The sequence below is a fragment of the Gopherus flavomarginatus genome, chromosome 2, assembly GCF_025201925.1.
Source record: "Gopherus flavomarginatus isolate rGopFla2 chromosome 2, rGopFla2.mat.asm, whole genome shotgun sequence".
Lineage (NCBI taxonomy): Eukaryota > Metazoa > Chordata > Testudines > Testudinidae > Gopherus > Gopherus flavomarginatus.
This window is the reverse complement of record NC_066618.1, coordinates 135,437,445-135,462,524: the sequence shown is the minus strand read 5'-3', so window position 1 is coordinate 135,462,524 and position 25,080 is coordinate 135,437,445. Positions and strand designations below refer to the sequence as shown.

Sequence of the window (25,080 nt, the reverse complement as noted above, 5' to 3'; positions counted from 1 at the left end):
TGTGCACATTTATCAAAAAATCTTGGAAATAGTGTTACATCGAGACAAATAGACAAGCAGAAAAATGCCATCAAGTTGAATGGGATCAGCTTTGCTCAGGCAATTAGTAGTTGTTTCTTGCATGGCAACGCGTAAAAAATTCTGCTGCACAAGGTATTGGAGAGAGGGGTCAAGAAGCTTTTCTTGATCTGGAAAGAGGCACTGGTGTGGTAAATTTGGGAAATCTTGATTTAGATGAAGTACAGCTCCATCTTAATGCAGCAGCATTCCCACTGAGAGCCGTTTGTTCCTCGGGCAGGAAATTTCAAACAATGGGTGACAGGAGCATTTCCCATTTACTTTCACCGGGCCTGGTGTGCCTACATTCCCTAGGCACTTCAGAAAATCCTACTCCCATGCAGTCCCAGCAGTAGCTCAGTCACATTTCCCTCTGCCTTGCCTCATTTATTGGTCACTCACTGCTGCTCCCATTTCTGTTTTCTAGGCTGTATACACTGCTTCTTTTTACACCAGTGGGAGTCAGACTCATGCTCTTTCTCCTGGGTGCTGAAAATGGAGAACTTCAGGCTACTCACAAGCGATCTCCCAGTTAAATCATTTGGGGGTAGCCATAATCACTGAGGCAGCAGATTGAGGGTGACACGGCTCGCCCCCATTAGGAATGAGCATCTGCTCCGAAGACAGAGCCTAGCAGCGATTATATGGCCGTGCAGGGCTGTAACACGCTGCCCCCTATTCAGTTAAGGGCACAAGGGTGTCCCTCAACCTCTGCCTGCCGGCTGCTGGGACTGGCTGCCCGGGGTGGCTCACTGGGTGATTGCCTGTTCGGTCATTCCCTCTGAAACAGCTGAGCAGTCACCTCACAAGCCAGGATACCGGGCTAGCTGGGCTATTGGTCTGACCGATCTGGCCATTCCTACTTACTAGATCGTTCCATGCTGGGAAGCCGCTGGCTCCACCCTGCTTGGCCCCCCCTGCCCTCTCCCTCCTATGTCTCTCGGTGGTTTGGTGCCTGTGTCGTAAGCGCTGGCAAGCGCAGGCGCCGGGCAGTGGGGGCCGAGCCGAGGGACCGAGGTGCATGCACCTTGCCAGAGACCGCGGGCTGCGGAGCGAAGGGGGTGGACAGGAGCACGCAGAAAACGCAGCGCCCTCGCCAGGGAACCAGGCAAGTCTCCTCCTCCCGCCCGGCCGCTGCTGTGCGTGAGCCGCTCCCCGCTAGCTGCGCGGGGCGCAGTCTGGCAGCGCTCGGCGGTGGAAGGGGCGATCGGCGCCCTGCGCTCCAGGTGGGTGGCGGGGCGCAGCAGCGAGGCCCCCGCGGGGCCGGAGCCAGGGTAGGGGGCAGCCACGCAGCGGCCGCTCCCCCTGCGGGGCGAGGCGGGGGGAGATTCAGGCCAGCCAGGGCTTGGACCCGGCTCCTGGGAGCGCCCTCCGCAGTGCCGCAGCGGGAAGTCCGACGTTCAAGCTAGGTCGCTGTGGCTGTGGGCTGGGTGCCCAGGAGAGCCGGGATACGGGCCCGATCCCGCCCGCCTGCCGCCGCGCTGCGAGGGAAACGCGCGGGTATGAAGGGAGCCCAGCTGTGATCACAGGGGCAGGCAGGAAACACAGTCAGCTGCCAACGGGGTGTTGTTGCGTTTTGTTCACATTAAAACGAAGCGGGTTGGGAGAAGCACAGGTCACTGTGCCACCTAGGGTGACCAGACAGCAAGTGTGAGAAATCGGGACGGGGGTGGGGGGTAATAGGAGCCTACATAAGAAAAAGACCCAAAAATCGGGGCTGTCATTATAAAATTGGGACATCTGGTCACCCTAGTGCCACCCCAGGCACCAAGACGTGCCCTCCTCCCTCCAGCAAACCGGGTTTGGCCTTCAGGGGACCGGCGTGTCAGTGCCCGCTCATGTGACTGGGCCCTGGGGCACTCAGCACCTTGCCTGATCATCAGCCCTGCTATCCGGATAGGCTCTACGAGAACAGAGTTTCCTCTAGATCCGGACAACAGTGTCTGTCTCTTAACAGCCCCCTGATCTCTTTCGGCTTTTTAATAATGCCAGTAAAATGAGTTTCCTAAGAAAGTGTGTGTGTGCGTGGAGGAGTCACTGGCAAAATGTTTCTGTTGGTTTTCAACTAAGCACAAAATCCACAGAAGAAGGGAGACAGCCAGCCTGTCCATACTGTTACCAATCCCAAGTTTAGACTGTCTTCCTGTTGGCAAGTTTTGTTAAATTATCACTTTAAAGCACATCTTGGAAATATAAATATAGTATCTTTCCTACAGTCTGTATCCCCATAGCAGAATGACAGTGGTGGGAAGGGCTGTAAGTGTGACAGCTCCACCTTGGCCATCATGGGGGACCTCCACAGCTAAAAGCAGGAGTCTCTATGGCTTGCACTCAAGATCCAAGTTTTATAATCAGAGGCTGTAACAAACTCCTATCTTCTGTGGATCAGGTACAGAGGCCAACACATAACTTGCACTGACCAGTAAGGTTACATAAACTAGTTTTGCAGAAGAGCTCACTGGCAGTTTTTCAATTGCGGTTGGTTGTTTTTCTAAAAGTTATGTTCTAGGAATTATTTTTGGGGAAGTTCTATGGTCTGTTTTATACAGGAGGTCAGACTGGATGGTCACATTGGTCTCTTCTGGCCTTGTAATCTATGAATCAGTGAAACCTATTTGTGCTGTAAGGGCTAAATCGTCCTGCACACACCGAGCCTGATTGGCCAGGTTTAGTGCAGGGGATTCCCAGAGGTATTTGGGAGAAGGCAATTATCACTCCTTCCCCTCTACCAGACTGTGAAGCAGCTGCAGAGCTCGTGTGTAATGGCTTGTAGCAGGGTGGACCCCTGCTCCTGCCCTGAGGGGCTTAAAACAGCCCAGGAGAGGGCTGTGGCTGGGGCAAGAAGCCTGGGCTGGTTGGGGAAAGTGGGCTCAGCTGTGGCCATGCCCCAATCAGGACCCGCTGGCCCCATAAGAGACTGTGAGCCAGAAACCAAGATAGTCTCTCTCTAGCTGTAGAGGGAGATGGGCCTGGCTGCAGGGAGCTAGAGGCAAGGTACGTGAGTGAAGCAGGGCTGGGGAAAGGCTGGGGAGCTCTAGCCTGGAAAGCCCCAGGCTGCAGCCTAGCATTGGGCTAACAGGTACTGGGGGTTGCAGAGGGCAGCCCAGGGTTAGGCCAAGGCAGCAGGTCCAAACCCTCCTTGCCTGTGATGAGTAGGCTGATGTTGCAGTCTGCCCCAGGGCATGGGGCTAGGCAATGACTGGCAGTAGCCATATACTGAGGCAAGGTGGCGATAGAGGGTGGGGGTTCCCTGGGAAGGGGAGACTCTGAGAGAAAGGGGTTACTGCTAGGGGGAAGCACCCCATGTAAAAGGGTACTGGGTCCAGGGAGGGACATGGGGGACCAGAGGACAGACAGATCACCAGCCTGCAGAGGGCGCTCCAGAGCTGAATTGAGCTAATTCCCGGAAGTCACTAGCAGGAGGCGCTGCAGGGGTGAGTCCGCTCATCTACATGGCTGCTATGGCCCTTGGGAAGTTGCTCCCATGTCCCAGCTCTGGAAGTGCTAATGGCTGATGGATCTGCATAGTGATTGATCCACTGGTCCCTTTCCTTCCTGCCCCACCTCTAACCCCCAAAACCTTGTGCATGGTGACAGTCCGGGAGCTTGCAGGCAGTGTACAAACTCCATGTACATGTTCTCCAAATTGCATTCCTTTACCCGTACTCCATTTTTTATTCAGACAGGAGTATGACTTGCCTGAAGGCAAGAATAAGATTTTGTTTAATGTGTTGTCACATTGTCCTGGTTGCAACAATGGAAAAACAGGAGTCCAAGGCCCTGAATCATGTCCACATCAACATTGTGGCAAATCGGACTTTAGTTAAAGTTAAAATTGCCAGTGTTTCATTAAAGGCCTGCATGTAACGGTATAAATATGCCTTGAGTTCTAACAATCGCTAAACGTGAGCTCTGATGGAGCATCTGATGAGGCGTATCCTATAATGTAGGAGACCTTCAAATGATAATTCCTTGCTGTTGGTCTCGGACAATAAAGCTGTCTGTTCTGTTCAGTTTAGGTTCTTATGACCATCATCATCACTGTAGTATCTGAGCACCTACTAGTAGTGCATTAAGCAATGTGACAAACATGTCATGTGTTTGTTCACTCCAGGAAATGTCCACAAGGTGGACCCACAGATCATATACTGGCCAGGAGGAGGATCTCTGAGGGTATGTCTACACTACGGGATTATTCCGATTTTACATAAACTGGTTTTGTAAAACAGATTGTATAAAGTCGAGTGCACGCGACCACACTTAGCACATTAATTCGGTGGTATGTGTCCGTGGTCCGAGGCTAGAGTTGACTGCTGGAGCGTTGCACTGTGGGTAGCTATCCCGTAGCTATCCCATAGTTCCCGCAGTCTCCCCCATCCATTGGAATTCTGGGTTGAGACCCCTGTGCATGATGGTGCATAAACAGTGTCGCGGGTGATTCTGGGTAAATGTCGTCACTCATTCCTTCCTCTGTGAAAGCAACGGCAGACAACCATTTCACTCCCTTTTTCCCTGGATTGCCGTGGCAGACGCCATAGCATGGCAACTATGGAGCCCGTTCAGCTTTTTTTTTACTGTCACCGTATGTCTACTGGATGTTGCTAACAGATGCTGTACTGCAGTGCTACACAGCAGCATTCATTTGCCTTTGCAAGATAGCAGAGAGGGTTATCAGTCATTCTGTACCATCTGCTGCTGTCATGGGTGCCCCTGGCTGAGGTCAGCTGGGGGGTAAAGACAAACATGGGAGTGACTCCCTGGGTCATTCCCTCCTTTATGTTTTATCTAAAGATAGTCAGTCCTACCTAGAATATGGGGCAAGTGTACTAGAGAACCAGTGTACCAGAAAGCACAGCTGCTCCATGTCAGATCCTGCAGAAATGATGAGCTGCATGCCATTCTAGGGGGTGCCCCTGCAACAACCCCACCTGTTGCTTCCCTGCTCCCCCAACCCTCCTGGGCTACCGTTGCAGTGTGCCTCCATTTGTGTGATGAAGTAATAAAGAATGCGGGACTAAGAAACACTGACTTGTTAGTGAGATAAAATGAGGGGGAGGCAGCCTCCAGCTGCTACGATAGTGCAGGCAGGACATTAAACGGTGCGGAGGAGAGAAGCCCAGCATCCCTCTGCTATGATAGTCCAGGCAGTACAGAATCTTTTCTTTAGACATGAAAGGGAGGGGCTGATGGAACTCAGCCCCTATTGCTATGATGAAGACAGTTACCAGCTGTTCTGTACCATCTACTGGGAATGACTGAGAGTCATTCCTATTTTTACCCAGGCGCCCCCAGCTGACCTCACCTGAGGCCAGACAGGAGCACTCACAGGATGATGAGGACAGCTATCAGTCTTTTTGTATGGTGCCATCAGAGAGGGAAGGGGAGAGGATGCTGCTATTCATTTCCCCAGCACCACGTCTACCAGCAGCATGCAGTAGACGTAGGGTGACATATAAAAAAGTCAAGAAATTATTTTTTTCCCTTTTCTTTCACGGCGGGGGAGGGGAGTAAATTAACGAGCTATACCCTGAACCACCGCGGACAATGTGTTTGACCCTACAGGCATTGGGAGCTCATCCAAGAATGCAAATACTTTTCGAGACTGCTGGGGACTGTGGGATAGCTGGAGTCCTCAGTACCCGCTCCCTCCATGGGTGTCCATTTGATTCTTTGGCTTTCTGTTACGCTTGTCATGCAGCACTGTGCTGTGGACTCTGTATCATAGCCTGGAGCTTTTTTTCAAATGCTTTGTCATTTCGTTTTCTGTAATGGAGCTCTGATAGAAAAGATTTGTCTCCCCATACAGTGGTCAGATCCAGTATCTCCCATACGGTCCATGCTGGAGCCCTTTTTGGATTTGAGACTGCATCGCCACCCGTGCTGATCAGAGCTCCACGCTGGGCAAATGGGAAATGAAATTCAAAAGTTTGCGGGGCTTTTCCTGTCTACCTGGCCACTGCATCAGAGTTCAGATTGCTGTCCAGAGCGGTCACAATGGTGCACTGTGTGATACCGCCTGGAGGCCAATACCATCGATTTGCGGCCACCCTAACCCTAATCCGATATGGTAATACCGATTTCAGCGCTACTCCTCTCGTCGGGGAGGAGTACAGAAACTGGTTTAAAGAGCCCTTTATATCGATATAAAGGGCCTCGTTGTGTGGATAGGTGCAAGGTTAAATCGGTTTAATGCTGCTAAAATCGGTTTAAATGCGTAGTGTAGACCAGGCCTGAGGTAGTTAGTATAAGCAATTCAGGGCTTTAAATATAACAACTAACCCTTTGGCTGTAATAGATAGGTATAATATGACTAGAGGGTTCCTGGCAGCTCTTTGTAACAGATGAAACCACTGAATTGTGTTTAAGTTTACACCAAAGCACAATGCATTGTCGTAATCTAGTCAGCAGTTCTGTGGAAAATGTAGAATTCAGGACCCTCTTTGAAACACCACAGTTAGTGAGCATCAATTACTTGATTGTGGCTAACAAATACGGACACAGCATGATCCTACTATATTTTTTCACACTCATAAAGTTTTTATTTGCAAGATCCAACATGCTAGGACAGGGTTGGCAACCTTTGAGAAGTGGTGTGCCAAGTCTTCATTAATTTAAGGTTGTACATGCCAGAAAAAGGTTTTGTGTGCCAGACTGGCAGTGTGGGTGGCAGATGGAACCCCAGACTGGCAGCGGGCTGAGCTGCACTGTGGGGTTCTGTTTGCTGGGCCTTGCCAGCCAGGGTCCCGGCCGCCAGCCCCGCTCAGCCTCCTGCCAGCCTGGGTTCCATCCATCCAGGCCAGCAGCGGGCTGAGTGGGGCCGGTGTCCGGGACCCCAGCTGGCATGGGGCTGGTAGCCAGGACCCCAGACTGGCAGCGGCCTGAGCGGTTTATCGTGCAGCTGGTCTGGGGTTCTGTAATTCAGGCCGGCATAACGCTGAGTGGGGCTGGCAGCTGGGACCCCAGCTGGCAGCAGCGTGCCACTAAAAATCAGCCTGTGTGCTGCCTTTGGCATGTGTGCTGCAGGTTGCCAACCCCTGTGCTAGACAAGCGCTTCCCAAAGCTTGCACAATGATGATACCTTTGGGATATTATTACAATTTAATAAACCAGCCAGTTCTAAAAAGCAAGGTGTGCAGTGTATCCTGTGGGTATTATATGCATGGTATTCATTGTCAAATACGATTTTTTTTTCTACCATAGAAACAAATAGAAGTAGTGGTATACCAGGCTACTTAATGGAATCCACTCTCCATAAGTCAGCATTAATTTCAGAGGGCTGAATTTATCTCATGGGAATAATTTATTTTTTGTTAGTTAAATTTTAATGAACCAAATTGTACAAATTCACATTAAAATTAAGTTCATCAAACAAAAACGTAGTTAACAGAAGATACACCTTGCGCAACTCCAATACACATCAATTAAGAAACAGCATTAAATGGATGCTAGCAGCCAGTAAACATGTTCCTCCAGTGCTTCAAAGAGCAGCAGCAGCATGCCAAATAGGCAAGAGAACCCTTGAAGTGCCTCCTATCTAGCAACTTGGAGTCTGTCTTCAGATTGTCTTGGGGACTGTAGTTTCTTCCCAAATGGTGGCAGCTGCTCCCTCTGTTTGTTGTGTGCTCCGGCCTGTATCCCTTGTAGGCCAGTGTTCTGTGATGAGAGATTGGCTGAGGGGGAGGGGACTACTTGCTTGGAGTAGTGGAGCAGGGGAGGTAGGCTGAAGGAAGGCGTGGTGGGTAAAACTGGTGTGAAGAGGGAATGAGGTGAATGAGCAGGGATAGGAGATATTCCAGTTTCTAGTATTGCTGGGAGTCTGGGACTCTAACCCAACTCCATGTTGGGTGGAACAAAGGAGGTGTTCACCCTCTGCCTAAACTGGATTTCACCAAAATCCATTTACTGTTTAGTTTTATTTTTAAAGGGGTGGTGTTCACCCACCATTTGAGTGGCCTACCTTCTCCAACTGACCCAGTCAGAAACACAGCTCAGGTTCACTTCCACAGCTGCTGAGCTTGAGGCAGTTTTCCCCCAGGATTCCCAAAGGCCCTGTCGGCCCCATACTGTATGATGGTGGAGCCGATTTTCAGTAGCTATTAAGTAATAAAGAGGGGTGGCTTCTTCCATTGTTTGTGGGAAAACAAATGTATAGGGGACAGGGCCAGAATAACTCTCCTGTGGGCCCAGGACTATTAGATTTTGTGGGGCCCATGTAAACAAGTCTTTTTTTCCTAATTTAAAACAAAACGATCACAATTGTGGCATCAAGGCTATTAACGCTGTACTAAACTTGCCTTTTAATTAACATAAAGCCATTCTGTGGTTACATTTCAGTCTTAAAACATTCAGAATATAGTTGAGTTAATTCAGAATAGCCTTTCTTACAGCTGTTACCATATTTTCTTTCTGGGAGGGAGTTTGGTGCAGAAGGGGATTCTGGCCTGGGGTAGAGGGTTGGGGTGTAGGAGGTGTGAGGTGCAGGTGGTGCAGCAGGGCTCAGGCAGGCTGCCTGCATACCGTGGCCCCACGCTGCTCCCAAAAGTGGCCGGCAGCTGGCATGTGTCTGGCAGGTAACCCTAGGGATGCACAATGGGAGCTGTGGGGACAATGCTGGGGGCGGGGGCAGCACGCAGAGCCACCTCTTCCCTCCGCCAGGGGCTGCAGAGACATGCCAGCAGCTGGCCGCTTCCAGGTGTGGGGCCTGCCTGAGCCCTGCTGTGCCGGGTCCCCTTTAGCCTGGGGCCCTGGGCTGCAGCTCCTAAAGCCCCTGTGTTAATCCAGCCCTGATAGGGGGGTGTTTGGCTATTCACATCTTTGTGCTTGAATTCTTTATTTCCCTGATATAAAGCCTGGTTCACTTTATATTTGCCTCATTAGCTTCAGAGAGAAATTTCCCAAGACAGAATTGTGAGGGGAGATTCCCCCATGCTCTCCAAAGGCCCCTGTAGCCCTGCTACTCTCTCTCCCAGCCATGTGGACTTGGGAAAGAGACATCTCCTGAGAGGAGCCAACTAGAGAGAGCTTCTGTGTTTCCCTCCAACTGGTTCTGCAGGGACCTTGAGACACAGCTGATGTCATCAGACTCCTTTTTCACAAGCCTAATTTCTACTTAGTTTGTTAGATGAAAAGTGTAACAGACCTGCTGGCTCATTGTTGGGTACCTAGTGCTCACTCTGGCTGAGTTGGCGGGAAAGGATCTAGCCAGAAGACAGCTCTGTAATCAGGGGTGGCTCTGTTTTTTGCCGCCCCAAGCACGGCAATCAGGCGGCCTTTGATGGCACTCTTGCAGGCAGTCTGCTGGTCACGTGGATTCGGCGGCGTTTCTGTGGGTGATCCACCAAATTGCTGCCAAAGTCACGAGACCAGCAGATCTCCCACAGCCATGCCTCCCTCACAGCGACTGGCAGGCCGCCCCAGGCATGCACTTCCTGCGCTGGTGCCTGGACCTGCGCCTGTCTGTAATATCTTGGGTACAGGAAAAGGAAGTAACACACTGAGATTTGAAGGGACCAGGCATGTGAGCAGGAGCAGCGGCCTGGCTGACGTCTGTGTGGAGGAAAGGGTGAGTGCCAGGCAGAATGAGAACTGGGACTGAAGGCTGGACAATGGGCTCACAAAAGTAGGATGATACAGGGCCTCCGCCTATAGGCAGGAGATGTGAGATGGCTACACATATGGGTAGCCAGAGCATGGTATGGAGGGATCTCAATGAAACACGGTTACACTTACAGTGGATTGCCCCAGGCACAGAGCTGGGAACTGTGGGTTGAATTTTGTAGCTGTTACAGTGAGTTCACTCATGGTATTTATTTGTCCCCAGTATAGTTCTCTCCTGTTACACTTGGACTTCATGAGCATTTATGAGGACCCACTGAGGGCTACAGCCTGTTGAGCAAGGTGGCCACTCTTACATTTCTGGAATACCACATGGGCATGTGTAAGAGCCAGAGGGTGCCGAGTGGCATCTTTGTCCAATACTGGACAAAACCGAATGTGGTTTTGTCCCAGTACTGGACAGGGATAGACCTCTCAAAAAGAGGACTGCCCAGTTCAGTACTGGATGAGTGGCCTCTGTACAGTAACTCCTCACTTAAAGTCACCCTAGTTAATATTTTTTCATTGTTATGGTGCTGATCAGTTAGAGAACATGCTTTTTTTTAAAGTTGTGCAATGCTCCCTTATAACTTCGTTTGGCAGCTGCCTGCTTTGTCCACTGCTTGCAGGAAGAGCAGCCCATTCAGGGGCGGCTCCAGGCACCAGCACGCCAAGCATGTGCCTGGGATGGCAAGCTATGGGGGGCGCTCTGCCGGTCCCTGCTAGGGCGGCAGGCAGGTTGCCTTCAGCAGCATGCCTGCGGAGGGTCCGCTGGTCCCGTGGCTTCGGCAGACCTCCCGCAGGCGTGCTGCCGAATCTGCGGGACCGGGGTCCTCCCACAGGCAAGCCGCCGAAGGCAACCTGCCTGCCATGCTTGGGGCGGCAAAATACTTAGAGCTGCCCCTGAGCCTGTTGCAGCTAGCAGGTGAGGGCTTGGAACCAGGGTGAACTGGCAGCCTCCCTGTTAGCTCTCCGCTCCCCTAAGTTCCCTGCGAGGCAGCCCCCAGCAGGCTATCAATTGCCGGCAGTTCAGCTGTCCCTCCCTCCACTGCCATGTGCTGCTCCTGCCCTCTGCCTTGGAGCTGCTTCTCCAGGATCCTCCTGCTTGCTGTGCAGGGGGGAAGAGAGAGGAGTATCCCCTTCCCCCCTGTTCCTGCACCTTCCCCCCATTTACCCCATCTCCATTGCTGTGTACAGTATTAAATTGTTTGTTTAAAGCTTCTACTGTGTGTCTGTGTCTGTGTCTAGATATAAAAAATCTTTTGTCTGGTGAAAAACATTTCCCTGGAACCTAACCCCCCATTTACATTAATTCTTACGGTGAAATTGGATTTGCTTAACATCGTTTCGCTTAAAGCCGCATTTTTCAGGAACATAACTACAACGTTAAGCAAGGAGTTACTGTACAGTAGAGCCTAGTGCATGGAGTGCCTATACCATATGCCTCTGAGCTGGGGTTACACAGCACACCCTGTTATCAGACACCTAGAAGGCACTGTGTACTATGGCAGTTGCAGTGATGCCCTGTACTGAGGTCAGTTACAGTACTTTGAGATATATGAATCTTTGTCCTTTTAACTTCGCATCAGATTTCCAGATGGCCAATGAAGCGAGTCCTTGTCCATGTGACATTGGAGACAGGTTTGAGTATGGGGGCCTTGGGCATGAAGTGCAAGTTGAGCACATCAAGGCGTATGTTTGCAAACCATCTGCCAGCACGGAAAAAGCTGTGATTGTGGTTCAAGATATATTTGGATGGCAACTCCCAAATACCAGATACATGGCTGATATGCTTGCAGCTAATGGATACATGTAAGCAATTATTTTTTATTCTTTTCTTCTTAAAGAGACATTCTCACATTCACTGGGCCCAAATTATGACCTGGTCTATGGTGTCTTCCATACACAAGGAGCAACCTTATACTTTCAGTCTGAATGACTTATTTTAGAACAAAGAAGAAAAAGTGGACTCTTCCTGGGAGACCACAGTATACAGTGAGTCTCCTCTGCATAGACTGCAGCAATTCTCTGAACATAGTGGCTGTCCAAGCAGAGTTCTGAGAAATATCAAGGCTGTTGTGTTTGAATGTACAACAATGTGGGTGATTAAAAAAATTAAACAGTTTTCACTGAAATTTAATTAAACAGTGATAATAAGAAGTGCATGTTCATATAAGTTTTTGCAGATTCTCTTTAAAACAAAACATCTTTCAGTCAACTGCATGATGGTTTTTCTTTTAATTTTTGCCATAATGATGTAATGGAATATATGCACACCTAGTGCATTGCATACAATCCTTCTTTCTCCTGCTCCCAGCTAGAAACAGATTGTCCCAAGTTTCTGAGGTTCATAGGAGTTAAATCCAACAGTGGAGTACCAATTTCTAGCAAATCCATGTGCTGTAAACAGGGAGTTACTGTGTAATTACAACCACACCTGGGGAGCTGAAACCTGAACTCTACTTCAGAAAAGTGGGCCTTTGCCTAAATTTTGTAATGTTCTGGCTTCGAGTGCTGGCCCCCTTCAGTGGCTGCAGCCCACTGAGGAAAATGGAATTAAAATTAATGGCAGTGAAGGACAATTGTTAATCTCAAGAAACTGATGTCTGGTTTTGGAACTAGAGCCTATCCTAAAGGCTGGTTGGGGTTTATCTAGTGGTTGAATGTGTCAATCAGCAGGAAAAGAATTCTCTGCTTGAATTCTGTGTATGCTCCAGAGCTTGTTCACCTTGGGTCTGTAGCTCAGTATCTCTCCACTGCCCATTAATTTCTGATCGTCTGATGTTTGCACTTCACTCGCAAAGTGAGGAGAGAGTGGACAGCTGGCAGGCAGGCAGCTTTTGGCTCTCTCCCCTGTAAGGTAACTGACTGCGTACAAAGAGATATGATCAGGGTGGGCATTCCATGTAGAATTGGACTGGCACATTATCATCTAGTGGCAGGAACACAGGAGTTTATTTTAAGCGCTCTCCACCCTCCCGCTCCTCCCACCAGAGCATCACTGGGATGGAGAGCCCTTGAGTCTGAATTTCAGGGCCCTCGTTAAGGAAAATACCCTGTGTTATCTCAACAGGCTTGCTTCTGTGGAGAGGAATCTGTTTAGTATTTGTAGTGCAGTCTCCAAATAATAGTCTGATTTAAGCGACATTACGTATAGCTCATGTTTAAATCTCACATTAAGCTTAAGAATACAGGGCCATCTTGTGTCAGCATTGTTTAAACAGAAATTCACATTAAATTAAATGGAGACTTCTTTGTAGACACTGGTGGCATGATATTGCCCACAAAATCTGAAATGTGGACCCTCAGGATTTCAGCCCTTGAGTTTGGCCATTTATTTCATTCAGTCATTCCTTAGGAGGTCAGTTAATAACTATTTTTTTGTTTGTATTATTGTAGTACCTTCAAACCTCATCTCAGACTGGGTCCCACTATGCTAGGCATTGTAAAACACACAGTAAGAAACATCATCTTCCCCAAAGAGTTTTCAGTCTAAATACTCAAGATAGACAAAGGATTGGAAAAAGGGAGTTTCCCTATCCCCATTGTCATGGCAAATGAGCTTATGCGACTTAATCATTAAAGGAATATTGTTAAGAAAATCATACTTATTTGTATATATTTTAAAAATAATTATTCATACTTTTGAAGAATTATTAATTATATGTAACAAAGAACAAAATTGAGGGGAATGAAATCACTGCCATCTCACAGATTAATGGAAACATTCCTTTGTTTAAAAGACCACTAAACATCTCAGGATTTGATAAGTGAACTTATTGATTTTTTTCATACAGAGCCATCTGCCCCGACTTTTTTGTGGGAAAAGAACCTTGGAATCCTTCTGATGACTGGTCTACCTTTGGTGAATGGCTGAAAACACGAGATGCCAGAAAAATAGACAAGTAAGATGTCAGAGGGATGGATACTCCATTCCCTTGTCTTGGATCAACTATTCTTTTCTTTGGTCTGAGATTGGGGTGCACCTCGCCTACCAGCCTGACGGATCATTTAAACCAGTCCACCTTTGGTGGTGGCAGGGGCCAGACTGCTTTAGGGGGGTTGAAGTTGCTCTTCCAGGAGAGAGCTCTATCATTTATTGGTAGGACTTTATTGTAGTCTTTTGATGTTGATGCAATAGCTGCTAAACATTGTGTCCTCCTCGCAGGTCACGAGGGCTTATAAATGACCTGTGAGAGAGGAGACAGCTAAAGGCAGAAGTCTCTTTCTGAGACTGACCAATTGAAACATATCAGTATTTTAAGATTATATGCCAGAGTGGTGTGGAAAGGTTTCCTTAGTTCCACCACAGTTTCTGAAAAGCTGTGCACTGCATAACTGTCCCAAGTGGTTGACATCTGGATGAATCTTCACTAAGAGTTAGTATGTACAGTTAGAATACAATCTTTTTTTACTGTCAAGAATTTTCATATTATTTTGCAGACAAAATTGCTTGGATTTGGATTCAATTGTTTATTGCAAGGAAGAAAGAACAATAACTTGAGGGGACAGACATTGTGTCTTCTCTGCTTGGGTTTCAGCTAGCATTGCTCACTGAGGTAATGGAGATGCTGAGGTGCTCCATGCTAAAACCTGTGAGTCGGACCCTTTTTCTCCTTGGCGGAGTAAGGCCAATAGGAAAGCACTGGTACATTGTCAGTTAAGATTTTCAGCGTGTCCCTGTGATAGGTGGGGTGAGAGACAGAGCTTCAGTAGCTCTGAAAGATGCTACTTTGAGGCCACTGCTCAAGAAACTACCCTTGATATTAACTTTGCTGAGCTGTAGAGCTGTGTCCCTCTTCCCACTTTTGTGGAAAGGTAATTGAGAAGTTTGTGGTGGGGCTGCTGTGGCAGTTTCTTGATTCCTCAGTTGGCCTTGACTTCTGTCAATCTGGATCTGGGTAAAGCATTAGTTGATAGTCTCTGTGCCAATTTTTTTAACAGTCTTTTGATGATGAGATTTTGTTGGCTAGTTTATGCGCCCAGGCAGGGTGGATGGAGCTGCTCTTGTACGACTCTGTGCGTGCCTCTGAGAGATCTCAAAGAATAGTTTTGGGGAATTGTTCCTCTGCCTCAAAAGCTCTCTCCTACAGGGTACCACAGGGTTTGTATTGTCAGTTCTCTTGTACAGTGTGTACATGGGGGCTATGGGAGGATATATGGAGTCTGATTTATTCAGTGTGTTGCTGATGCTTAGAGCTGCATCTCAATCACGTGGTTGGAACAACAGGACAAGTTACTCCATGACTTGGTGCCCAGGTACTGGCAGTAGCCAACAGCGTTTTATTCCATTTGCATCTGGCAAGAAATTTTTCTCTGATGAAGGTGATATTGCCACAAATATCCATGCCTTTGTCACCTCAGGATTAGATTGCTGTCATATACTACATTTAGGGCTACACCTTGGGACCATTTGGAAGCTGAAGCTGGTGCAGAATGCCGCAGTTATTAAGTTGCATGTTGGAAGCACAACTACACCAGTGCAGTGCACTAGCTTCTAATAAGCTTCCAAGGGAATTCAAGGTGTTAGTTTCTACGTGTCAAGCTGAAAATGGTTTTGATCTTGGTTGCCTGCGAGACTCTTCCTCCACCCCTACTCTCGTCTCCACTCATGCCATACTGCTACAGCTGTGATCAGCAAAGGTGCTGGAGTTGATGTCTCCTGAGTATAAATGAGAAGGAGCTGTTGGCAGGGTGCTTTCCATGAAGGTCCTTGGCCTTAGAATTCACTTCCCTGTTGTTTCCTCGGAGCCCAGATTTGTTACTCTTCTGAGTACAATGAAAAGCATCTCTCTCTTGGGATTTTGAGAGGGGGTGAGGGTTGTCAGGGTTTTGTTAAGCAGTGCGGGGATTATGGAAGACACAACTGATCCACATCCAGCATACTCCTGGCTCATTGCTGTCATTACCTGCTTGCAGGAGAGCATCACACCTCCTCTGCACAAGACAATGGCTCAGGGGAAGAGGTGTTAGGCGAGGGGTAGGCAACCTATGGCAAGTGTGCCAAAGGCGGCATGCAAGCTGATTTTCAGTGGCATTCACACTGCCTGGGTCCTGGCCACCGGTTGGAGAAGGGGGAAGGGGTGCTCAGCATTTTAATTTAATTTTAAATGAAGCTTCTTTAACATTTTAAAAACCTTATTTACTTTACATACAACAATAGTTTAGTTATATATTATAGACTTATAGACAGACCTTCTAAAAACATTAAAATGTATGACTGGCACGCGAAACCTTAAATTAGAGTGAATGAATGAAGACTCGGCACACCACTTCTGAAAGGTTGCTGACCCCTGTGTTAGGCTCTGCCTGGCATTTCCTCCCTGTACCTTACATATTCTAAATGTTGCTCCCAATTGGACAGACAGAGTGTCTGGCTCTTCACTGGAGGTTTTAGTGCTGAGGAGCTGGTGGTAGAGTCTTGTGTTGGTCTCATACATATTTCACATGCCCAGGTGCAGGGGAGTACGGATAGTGTCTGAAGTAAAGAGTTGTTTGGGCAGGGTGTAGTCTCATATGTTACATCTTCCCCCTCCCCCACAATATCAGCTCCCTGTAATACCTCTGCAGTGGTCATGTCTCCCTCTGGGCTAGCTGGTGTTGGTGGACTACCTGATAGAGCAATATGCAGACCTTTTCCAGATTTGTTACACTTCCCTTCCTGCAGTACAACAGACATTTTGTGTAAGAGCTAAATTACAGTTATTGTCAACGTAATAGTTTAGTTAAGGGCATTCCCTGGAGACTGCTCTACAACTTTTTTTAAATACTTAGCTCAATTCTTATCTTGTATATATCTTCACAGATCAGTTTTAATTCTTCTGCCTCCGAGGTATGTAGTGTAATAAATTATTCTGTTTCCACACATTTGTATTTCCTTCCAATGTGTGTGATTCATGTCTTCCTCTCATTTGTCCCTTTCTGGATGAACTAATTATATTAAATACTCATCTCTTTTTGGAAACTGAGCTATGCTTGTCAACCCGCATTTTAGATTACCAGCCCCTAATCTCAGGCTACGATATCTGTCTTTAAAAAAAACAGATATAAATTAAAAACACAGTAGGAGAAGGTGGGGACAATTTTATGTACTTTTCTTTTCTGATTTTCAAGAAGTGTTTCTGCTATGGATTCCTTAGTTCACTTTTGTTTATATGTTGTAGGGAAGCTGATGTTGTCTTGAAGTATCTAAAGCAGCAATGCAGTGCAAAGAAGATTGGTGTTGTTGGATTTTGCTGGGGTGGAATTGTCGTACATCACTTGATGGTGAAATATCCTGAGTTAAAGGCAGGTGTGTCTGTCTATGGTAAGTGCAGAATGCATGGGAATGCAATCAGGCTCACTTACATATGTGTAATAGTTCTAACTAAGGTGGCCAGCAGTGCCTTCTTTCATCTTGAGTTGAAAGAAGTTGTGACATTTCCTTTCAGGTGTGGACCTACATTTCTCCTTATGCTCTATCCCAAAAGCTGAGGTCAGCTGAGTTAACCTTGCTAACAGTCCCAGATTATAATTCTTTGGCTGTTTCCAATAGAATTTTCTTCCCCCATTGATCCAATGGAGCCCACAGGATAACTTGCAAATCTTATTAATTCAGATATTCAGTCTTTTGCTTGAAGGGTTAGTTCAAAGGGGATTTAGTCTCTTGAGTGTCTCAAAGGGTTTTTTTAGCTGTGTTCTAAATTGTGTGATTTTAAAGCTGATGTACACTTAGTGTTTGGTGCAGAAACATTAGAATAATGAAACAGAAATGAATATTGCTGAAGTAAAGAGAAACTTTGTGTTTGAATATACAGTTCATCTTGGAAGCTGTGTCACTACATTTTAAATACCTTTTTGATTTTATTTTTTTTTCTCCCTAGGAATAATCAGGGACTCCGATGACAGATACAATTTACTGAAGCCTACGTTTTTCATTTTTGGTGAAAAAGATGATGTCATTCCTCTTGACCAAGTAAGTTGCTTTTTAAATAAAACCTCTGTTGATAAGTATTGTTTTCTTTTTTGGACTTGAACCCATCCCGTCAGTCTTGGAAGCTGAAACACAGAAACACATGAAAACCAGAGAGTGAGAGAAGAAAGTGGAAATTGACTAGCTGTGTTTTCATTATCTAAGCTGAGTGGAGAACTAAGAAAACAAATCAGAAAATGACATTTTAAAAGTTTTTTGCCCTTTCCCCCTCCGAATTGGTATTAGTAAAACAGGTAACAATTTTTTCCAAAATCTCACCCCTCTCTTGAGATGTCATAGCATTTTTGATCCTTTGGAGTTGCTAAGGCTGTCACCCTGCTGTAATCGGGAATGGGGCATTCTCTGAGCAGACTCGCTGGCTATGGAACTCGCATCCCACCTTGGTTCACAAAAGCATGGATTTAGGCAACCCTCATGACACTGAAAGACTCGGCTGTTTTCCCAAGCTTTCCCTGGGGATGGAGGTATTGAATAGGGACTGAGAAGGGGACAGTGGGATGAAGGATGTTTGGTGACAATGATTGGGGGGCCTAGTTTTTGTAGATGTATTTGACATTTGTGTTCTGTGGACCCCTGCCTCATTTACTACACATAGCTTCAGTAGTGACTGATGCAGTATTCTTCCCCAGCCTCATTCACCATCAGAGCCATGTGGTGAAAGAGACTGAGGCCTTGTGGAAAAAATAGTATGTGATCATCCAATTAAAAACTATTTTATGATGCATAAGTACAAGGGGGCAGTGTTACTGTTGCATGGGCAACCTTAAATCTGGCATTTCCTAGCTTTTGAATGCTTCACTTTCAGAGTATGGTTATTTGAATGTAAGGGTGTTCGTATGGAAATAGCAAGACTTTTTAAAAAAGAAAATTATCTTTTGTGCAACTATTTTCTAGACAGCTGTAGCCTGTCCAGCACAATTTCGGTGCTTAATAAGGCAATGAGCCATTGCCTCATTCCATACATTATCTTCATATATCATGAGGAAGGAGGCATGACGCCTTCAGAGCCTTGCATGCTTCCATACATATCTATACATTATAAAGGGAATTCTGCTCATTCTGCTTCTCCAGGCATGTGCAACTCCAGCAGTGGTTCTCAACCTTTCCAGACTACTGTATCCCTTTCAGGAGTCTGGTTTGTCTTGTGTACCCCCAAGTTCCACCTCACTTAAAAACAGCTTGCTTACAAAATCAGACATACAAGTATAGAAGTGTCACAGCACACTATGACTGAAAATGTGCGTACTTTCTCATTTTTATCATATCAATATAAAATAAATTGATTGCAATATAAATATCGTACTTACATTTCAGTGTGATACCTGAGCCTGTTTTTCACTTGTGAGCCTTTTCCTTGTGGGAGGCAGTGACATGTCTGTTCACTCTCCCAGTCATTGCCGTGGTCCCAGATGAATTTGCATAAATTCCAACTCAAATCATGTCCCGCCCCCCCAAAAAAAAAAATAAGTCAGTTTAAAAATGTCCTCTCCACTTGAGTTTGCCTTTATACTTTTGTGGCATGGTATGTGCTTGTTGATATGTGGTTTCAGGGTATCGAATGTAAGAAATCAACTGGGCTTCTCCGCTAATATCCATGGACTCATCAAGCTGAAGGGCAAATGCTTTTGCCATTTTAAGTTTCTCTACAAGTTGAGACAGTATCCTCAGCCATGTCTTCTATTCTATGACAGTGTCATTTGATAAGGGTACTTTCTTGAGAGTATTCTCTGCCTTTTTATCAAGCATGTTTCCTACAGGTGCCACAGTGGCAGGCAGAATCAGATCATGTGCAGTTGTGTATGTCTTCTTTGCTTTTGCTACAAGAAGGGAGACAGCATATGAAGCTTTTAATGCTTTTGTAGAAATAGTTGAAGTTTTTTTTTTAATTTTAAGCTGACCAGTCTGGAACTCAGAAAGCTTTCCTTGAAAATATTCTACTGGTTTACTCGCATGCACAGAGTGTTTTGTCTTCAAATGTCATTGCAAATGCTCCAGCTTCATACTGTTATCTGATAGTTTTAGTTTATCCTATAATACAAACCAGAGTGCATGCACAAAGTACATTTTCTAAAAGCCTTCAAAATTAAAACTGGTTTTCATAGAACTACTGGCATTCACATTGGTGATTTAGGAATTGAGTCACAGCCAAATGTCCCATTTCTACCACCTTCTGGTGAGCTACTCAAAAAAAGTCTCAAATGTTTCTCCCTGATCTCAGTTGCACTTGCTTCATACTAAAACTTGGCTGCAATGTTTTTGCCTAAAGTTTTCAGTATCGTTCACTCACAAGTTGTCAGATGTGCCAAACTGCAGCCCATCATTATAAACATCTGTAGAAAACCCTTTAGAATAAGGATCTAACAGTGGCCATATTAGTCAGATCAATAGTCCATCTAGCCCAGTATTCTGCCTTCCAATAGGAGCCAATGCCAGATGCTTCAGAGGGAATGAATAGAACAGGCAGTCATCCATCTCCTATCATCCATGCTGAGCTTCTGGAAGTCGGAGGCTAGAGACACCTAGAGCATGGGGCTGCATCCTAACCATCTTGGCTAATAGCCGTTGATGGTATCTTCTGTGAACTTGTCTAATTCTTTTTTTGAAGCCTGTTATAATTTTGGCCTTCACAACATTCCTGCCAACAAGTTCCATAGGCTGACTTTGCGTTGTGTGAAGAAGTCCTTCCTTTTGTTGTATTAAACCTGCTGCCTATTAATTTCATTGGGTGACCCCTGGTTCTTGTGTTATGTGAAGGAGTAAATACCATGTCCTTATTCACTTTTTCCACACCATTCATGATTTTATAGGCCTCTATCATATCCTCCTAAAGGTGTCTTTTTTCCAAGCTGAAAAGTCCCAGTCTTTTTAATCTTTCTTCATATTGAAGTTTTCCATATTCTTACTCACTTTTGTTCTCCTTCTCTGTACCTTTTCCAATTCTAATATATCTTTTTTGAGATGGGATGACCAGAACAGCTCACAGTATTCAACATGTGGGCATACCATTGATTTATATAGTGGCATTATATTATCTATCCCTTTCCTAATGATTGCTAACATCCAAAATGACTCCAAGATCTCTTTCTTGAGTGGTAACAGCTAATTTAGAGTCCATTTTGTATATATAGTTGGGATTGTGTTTTACAATGTGCATTACTTTGGATTTATCAGCATTGAATTTCATCAGCCATTTTGTGGCCCAGTCACCCAATTTTATGAGATCCCTTTGTAACTCTTAGTTAAGTCCAAAGCGGACTGTTATCTTGAGTAATTTTGTATCATCTGCAAATTTTGCCACCTCACTGTTTACCCCTTTTTCCAGATCATTTATGAATATGTTGAACAGCACTGGTCCCAGTACAGATTCCTGGGGAACACCAGTATTTATCTCTTTCAATTCTGAAAACTGACCATTTATTCCTAATCTTTGTTTCCTCTCCTTTAACTAGTTACTGATCCATGAGAAGACCTTCCCTCTTATCACATGGCAGCTTACTTGGCTTAAGAGCCAGGTGAGGGACTTTGTCAAAGGCTTTCTGAAAGTCCAAGTACACTGTATTCACTGGATCCCCCTTGTCCACATGTTTGTTGACCTTGTCAAAGAATTCTGATAGATTGGTGAGGCATGATATCCCTTTTGAAAAGCCATGTTGACTTTTCCTCAGCAAATGGTGTTCATCTATGTGTCTGATAATTCTGTTCTTTACTAGAGTTTCAACCACTTTGCCTGGTACTGAAGTTAGGCTTACCAGCCTGTAATTGCCAGAATCGACTATGAGCCTTTTAAAAAAATTGGTGTTACATTAGTTATCTTCCAGACATCTAGTAAAGGAGCTGATTTAAGTGATAGGTTACGGTAAGGTTTCTCAAGTCTCCTCTGGGGCGCCCCCTTCGGTGGCAGTGGGAACTTGGTGCTTGTTCCAAGTGGGGCAGTTAGTCATCCTGGTTTGTGGCCAAGCATCTGGGTATATGCTAGCTCTGGCCTCCTGGATGGCTGCTGGGCCAGCCAGTAAGAAGTCTGTGGTTCTGGGCTCCTGGCTGAGGCAATAAATACCCAAGGGCTCAGGCCTTCTGGGCATGGGCTGAGTAAGTAGTCAATAGTTCAGACCCCTGGAGTGTGGGCTGAGCAATAACCAGGCAATGGCTCAGGCCCCTTGGTCTAGGGGTTAGTGGCTGGACGAGCGCAGAGTGTGGAGCAGGGTAAGGGGACCTGGGCCCACCCTGCTCCCCTGGCTCGAAGCCCAGGGTTCTTGAAGTGATGGGTGATCCTGTTGGTGGGGCAATGTGAGGTTGCTGCTTCACCTCCTGGCAACACAAGAGGTCCAGTGTCTCCTTTCCCTGACCTGTTTCCTACTGGTGTTTGCTTGAATTGCTCCATGGTCTCTGGGGCCTGGTTCCCTGTCTGCGTGCTGGATGTCTCTCTCTGTGTGTCTGGTCTGGATGCCTTGCCTTTTCCCCAGGCTGACTTACGAGCATCGTTGCCTGCCGCAGCTGGTTGTTAGTTCTGTGGGTGTTTCAGCTTCCTGGAAAGGATATCTGGTTCCTTCCCTCATCTAACCCCCACTGCACTGCCAGGCCCTGCCTTTAGACTTTCTGTCCTGCCCGTGCACTTCCTGCAAGGGGGAAGGAGTGGGGCTAGCTGTGTCCAACAGGGTGAATTAATCCCCTCGGTGTGAGAATAAGGCCACTCCACCTCATTACAGTTACATACCACACTTAGTAGTTCTGCAATTTTCATGAATGAAAATGCTTCTGCAGCTTTAACTTTAAACATTGGTACATATCCCACCTGTAACAAATAACAATATGTGATCTTTACATTAACTCCTCAGAGGCTGTTAGACTTGTCAGTATGTTTTGTATGTATGACCCCATGCCTGCATGGCCCGCACTGAGAACACCATGCTTGGGGCAGAGTGCAAGAAATAGGGCAGACAATCCCCCAAATGGTGGTTTAGTCTATATTTAGATTCACTAAGCCAGTAACAAAAGAGCTTCTGTAGCACCACACTGGTTAACAAGAAACCAAAGAAACCTTTAAGCATTCCAGCCCTTGGCCTCTATCTAGGCAAACAAGTCTAATATAGTGAGAGGTTACTGAAAACCGGATTCACTATATGTGAAGGTCACCAATCCCAAAGGACCAGACACTCAGCCCTAGGTCAGCATGAGTCTCAGATCTTACCCAATAATCAAGCTGATGCCAATTTTTTTAGCAACTAAAAACTAAAGGTTTAATAATATAAAAAGAAAGGGGAAAAAAAGGAAGTTTATTGATTGGTTAAAGGATAATATACATACAAGTGATTTTCAGTATTCATAGTTCAGGATCATAGCAGTGATGGAATAAACTGCTAGATTGTAAAAGTCTCTCTGGAATCAATTCAAGGGGTTATAGTCTAATAGGCAGTTCAGGTGTAGAGTCTGTTAGAGTTTTTCCATGAGAATTCCAGGATAATCCAGGTAATTACCTGGAGATCTTAGTCCTATGGCTTAGCCTTAGACCTTCCCTGCTTAATGTTTTAAGCAGACCTGGGATGACAGGATCAGGCCCAAGGCTTCTCTTTTATAACTCACTAGCAGGTTGACAAGCCTCCTCACAGAAATTGTCACAGCAGGGCCTTCCCCTGAGGAAGAATAGGCAATGCATAGTTTATTGACGTTTGCTTTTAAATTAATTTTCCATTTTCTATGTATACACAGGTAATTTAGTTACACTATAAGGCAACAGATGGTCACTCATTATAACACAGATAATTAAGCTGAAGACAATGTAGATAATATTCTTAGTTTCCTGCAGTATCTTGCATCTTTGACCTTAAGGTTAACTGAACCATTTGCATACATAATGTCAGGCAATTAAGACATGAAAGGGAATTTAGCTAATTTGGTTACATTGTTAAACTTCTAAAAGGATATTGGTAAACACAGACAAATACACTTAGTATCTGCCCTTGATTTCTATACCTACAAATGAATGGGTTGATGATTGCTGGTCTAGTACATCTCTTTGAAGTTCACATATAAGTAAATTATCTTGATTACAATTGTAATGTTGACTGCTAAATTGTTGTTGGACATACACAGGTTGGCTGATCTATCAGTGTCACAGTATAATTTTATAGAGTCCTATTTCAAAGATAGTTTCTCCTCTAGTTAAAAGAACCTGTATAAGGAGATTGGCCTGATTGTGAGATTAGTAGAGAAGGGATCAGGAGAGGGATACATCATGTCTTTCAAGGAGTCAAATGTTAGGCAAGATGAGAACTGGCAAGATACACTAGGTTAAATCAATATCACTTACAGAAGAATGTTCTGTGTTACAGGTCACCTTACTGGAGCAGAAGCTGAAACAACACTGCAAAGTTGATTACAGAGTTAAAACTTACCCTGGGCAAACTCATGGTTTTGTACATCGCAGGAGAGAAGATGTTAATCCTCAAGATAAACCTTACATTGAGGAAGCAAGAAAGGACATGATCAGCTGGCTAAATAAATATATTTAACAGAAGCATACAGCCAGACCTGCAAAACAAAACACTTAGTATACTGTGACAATCATTTGATTAAATTATATTTTTAGGGGGAAAGCATTTTCTGTAATTATTTTAGGGATAAATATTTGATAAATTATATTTTAGAGAAAACACATTAATAGAAATCTGACAAAACATTGCAGAGACTTTTTGACACTAACATGAATTGTACTTTTCTTTTGTAATTATTAACACATGATTTCAAGTTGAATTCTTTTAAATGATTCTCAGATTTAACTTAGCTTAATATTGTTATAATGTGCTGGGAAAAGTTCTCTCAAGTTCCTTGAGGTTTATCCTTGTCACATTTTTGGTTAGTTACAATTAACTGTGCATTGTGGCCCCAGTTCAGCAAAGTCTTTTTTTAAACATGTGCTTAAATCACATTCTTAATTTAAGCACATGCTTAGATTCTTTACTGATTCCAAGCCTTAGAGATTAGAGTTGTTTTACCTGTACTCTCATGGTCAATTTGGATTTCATAGATGTCATCCATGGAGTAAATTTTCCCCCAAATTTGGGGGGTGGACGGGAACAACAAGGAACTGCTTTCTCAGATGACCCTTGGTCTTTCCTTTCTCTATGAGGACTGGCTGCCACTTGGCCTGCATTTACCCCAGGTTAGGAATTTTCAATGATAATGATAATGTAGTGCAAGTATGGGGACTTCTTACTGTGAAATTGCGTACTATGGTTGCTATTAAACAAGAAACTTTTACTGTATCATCTTATCTACCTTATTGTAATTTGATGCACTGTTTTCCATTTCTGGCATGTGATATCATGGTGGAAAAAAATAATTTAGTAAAATTAAAGGATTTCTTCCTAATGGCAGCCTCTGAGTATAAACATACAGAATCAAATAATTCTATGTTAATATTGTTGTATCATTTCAAAATAGTAAAGAAAACTAACTCTGTA

The 25,080-nt window shown here is 45.3% G+C and overlaps 1 protein-coding gene across 4 annotated transcripts; it reads left to right on the top strand.

The window, feature by feature from the left end:
- The first annotated feature begins 1,083 nt into the window (after nt 1-1,083).
- LOC127043603 (carboxymethylenebutenolidase homolog) lies at nt 1,084-25,080 on the top strand. 4 transcript variants are annotated; one of them, XM_050937581.1, is made up of 6 exons: nt 1,084-1,165; nt 11,241-11,463; nt 13,449-13,556; nt 16,815-16,957; nt 17,514-17,605; nt 23,950-25,080. In XM_050937581.1, exons 2-6 carry the CDS (start codon nt 11,249-11,251, stop codon nt 24,127-24,129), a joined length of 738 nt encoding a protein of 245 aa, XP_050793538.1. In that variant the 5' UTR covers nt 1,084-1,165; nt 11,241-11,248; the 3' UTR covers nt 24,130-25,080. The 4 variants fall into 4 exon arrangements, with proteins under 4 accessions (XP_050793538.1, XP_050793539.1, XP_050793543.1 ...); XM_050937582.1 differs by lacking the exon at nt 1,084-1,165 and adding an exon at nt 1,190-1,283; XM_050937586.1 differs by lacking the exon at nt 1,084-1,165 and adding an exon at nt 6,118-6,124.

What these genes read in the sequence shown, in the direction of transcription:
- LOC127043603 (XM_050937581.1), top strand. Translation starts at nt 11,249, where the DNA reads ATGGCCAATGAAGCGAGTCCTTGTCCATGTGACATTGGAGACAGGTTT. An exon ending in CTTGCAGCTAATGGATACAT is followed by an intron (nt 11,464 to 13,448) that starts GTAAGCAATTAT and finishes TTTTTCATACAG; the next exon opens with AGCCATCTGCCCCGACTTTT. An exon ending in GGCAGGTGTGTCTGTCTATG is followed by an intron (nt 16,958 to 17,513) that starts GTAAGTGCAGAA and finishes TTTTCTCCCTAG; the next exon opens with GAATAATCAGGGACTCCGAT.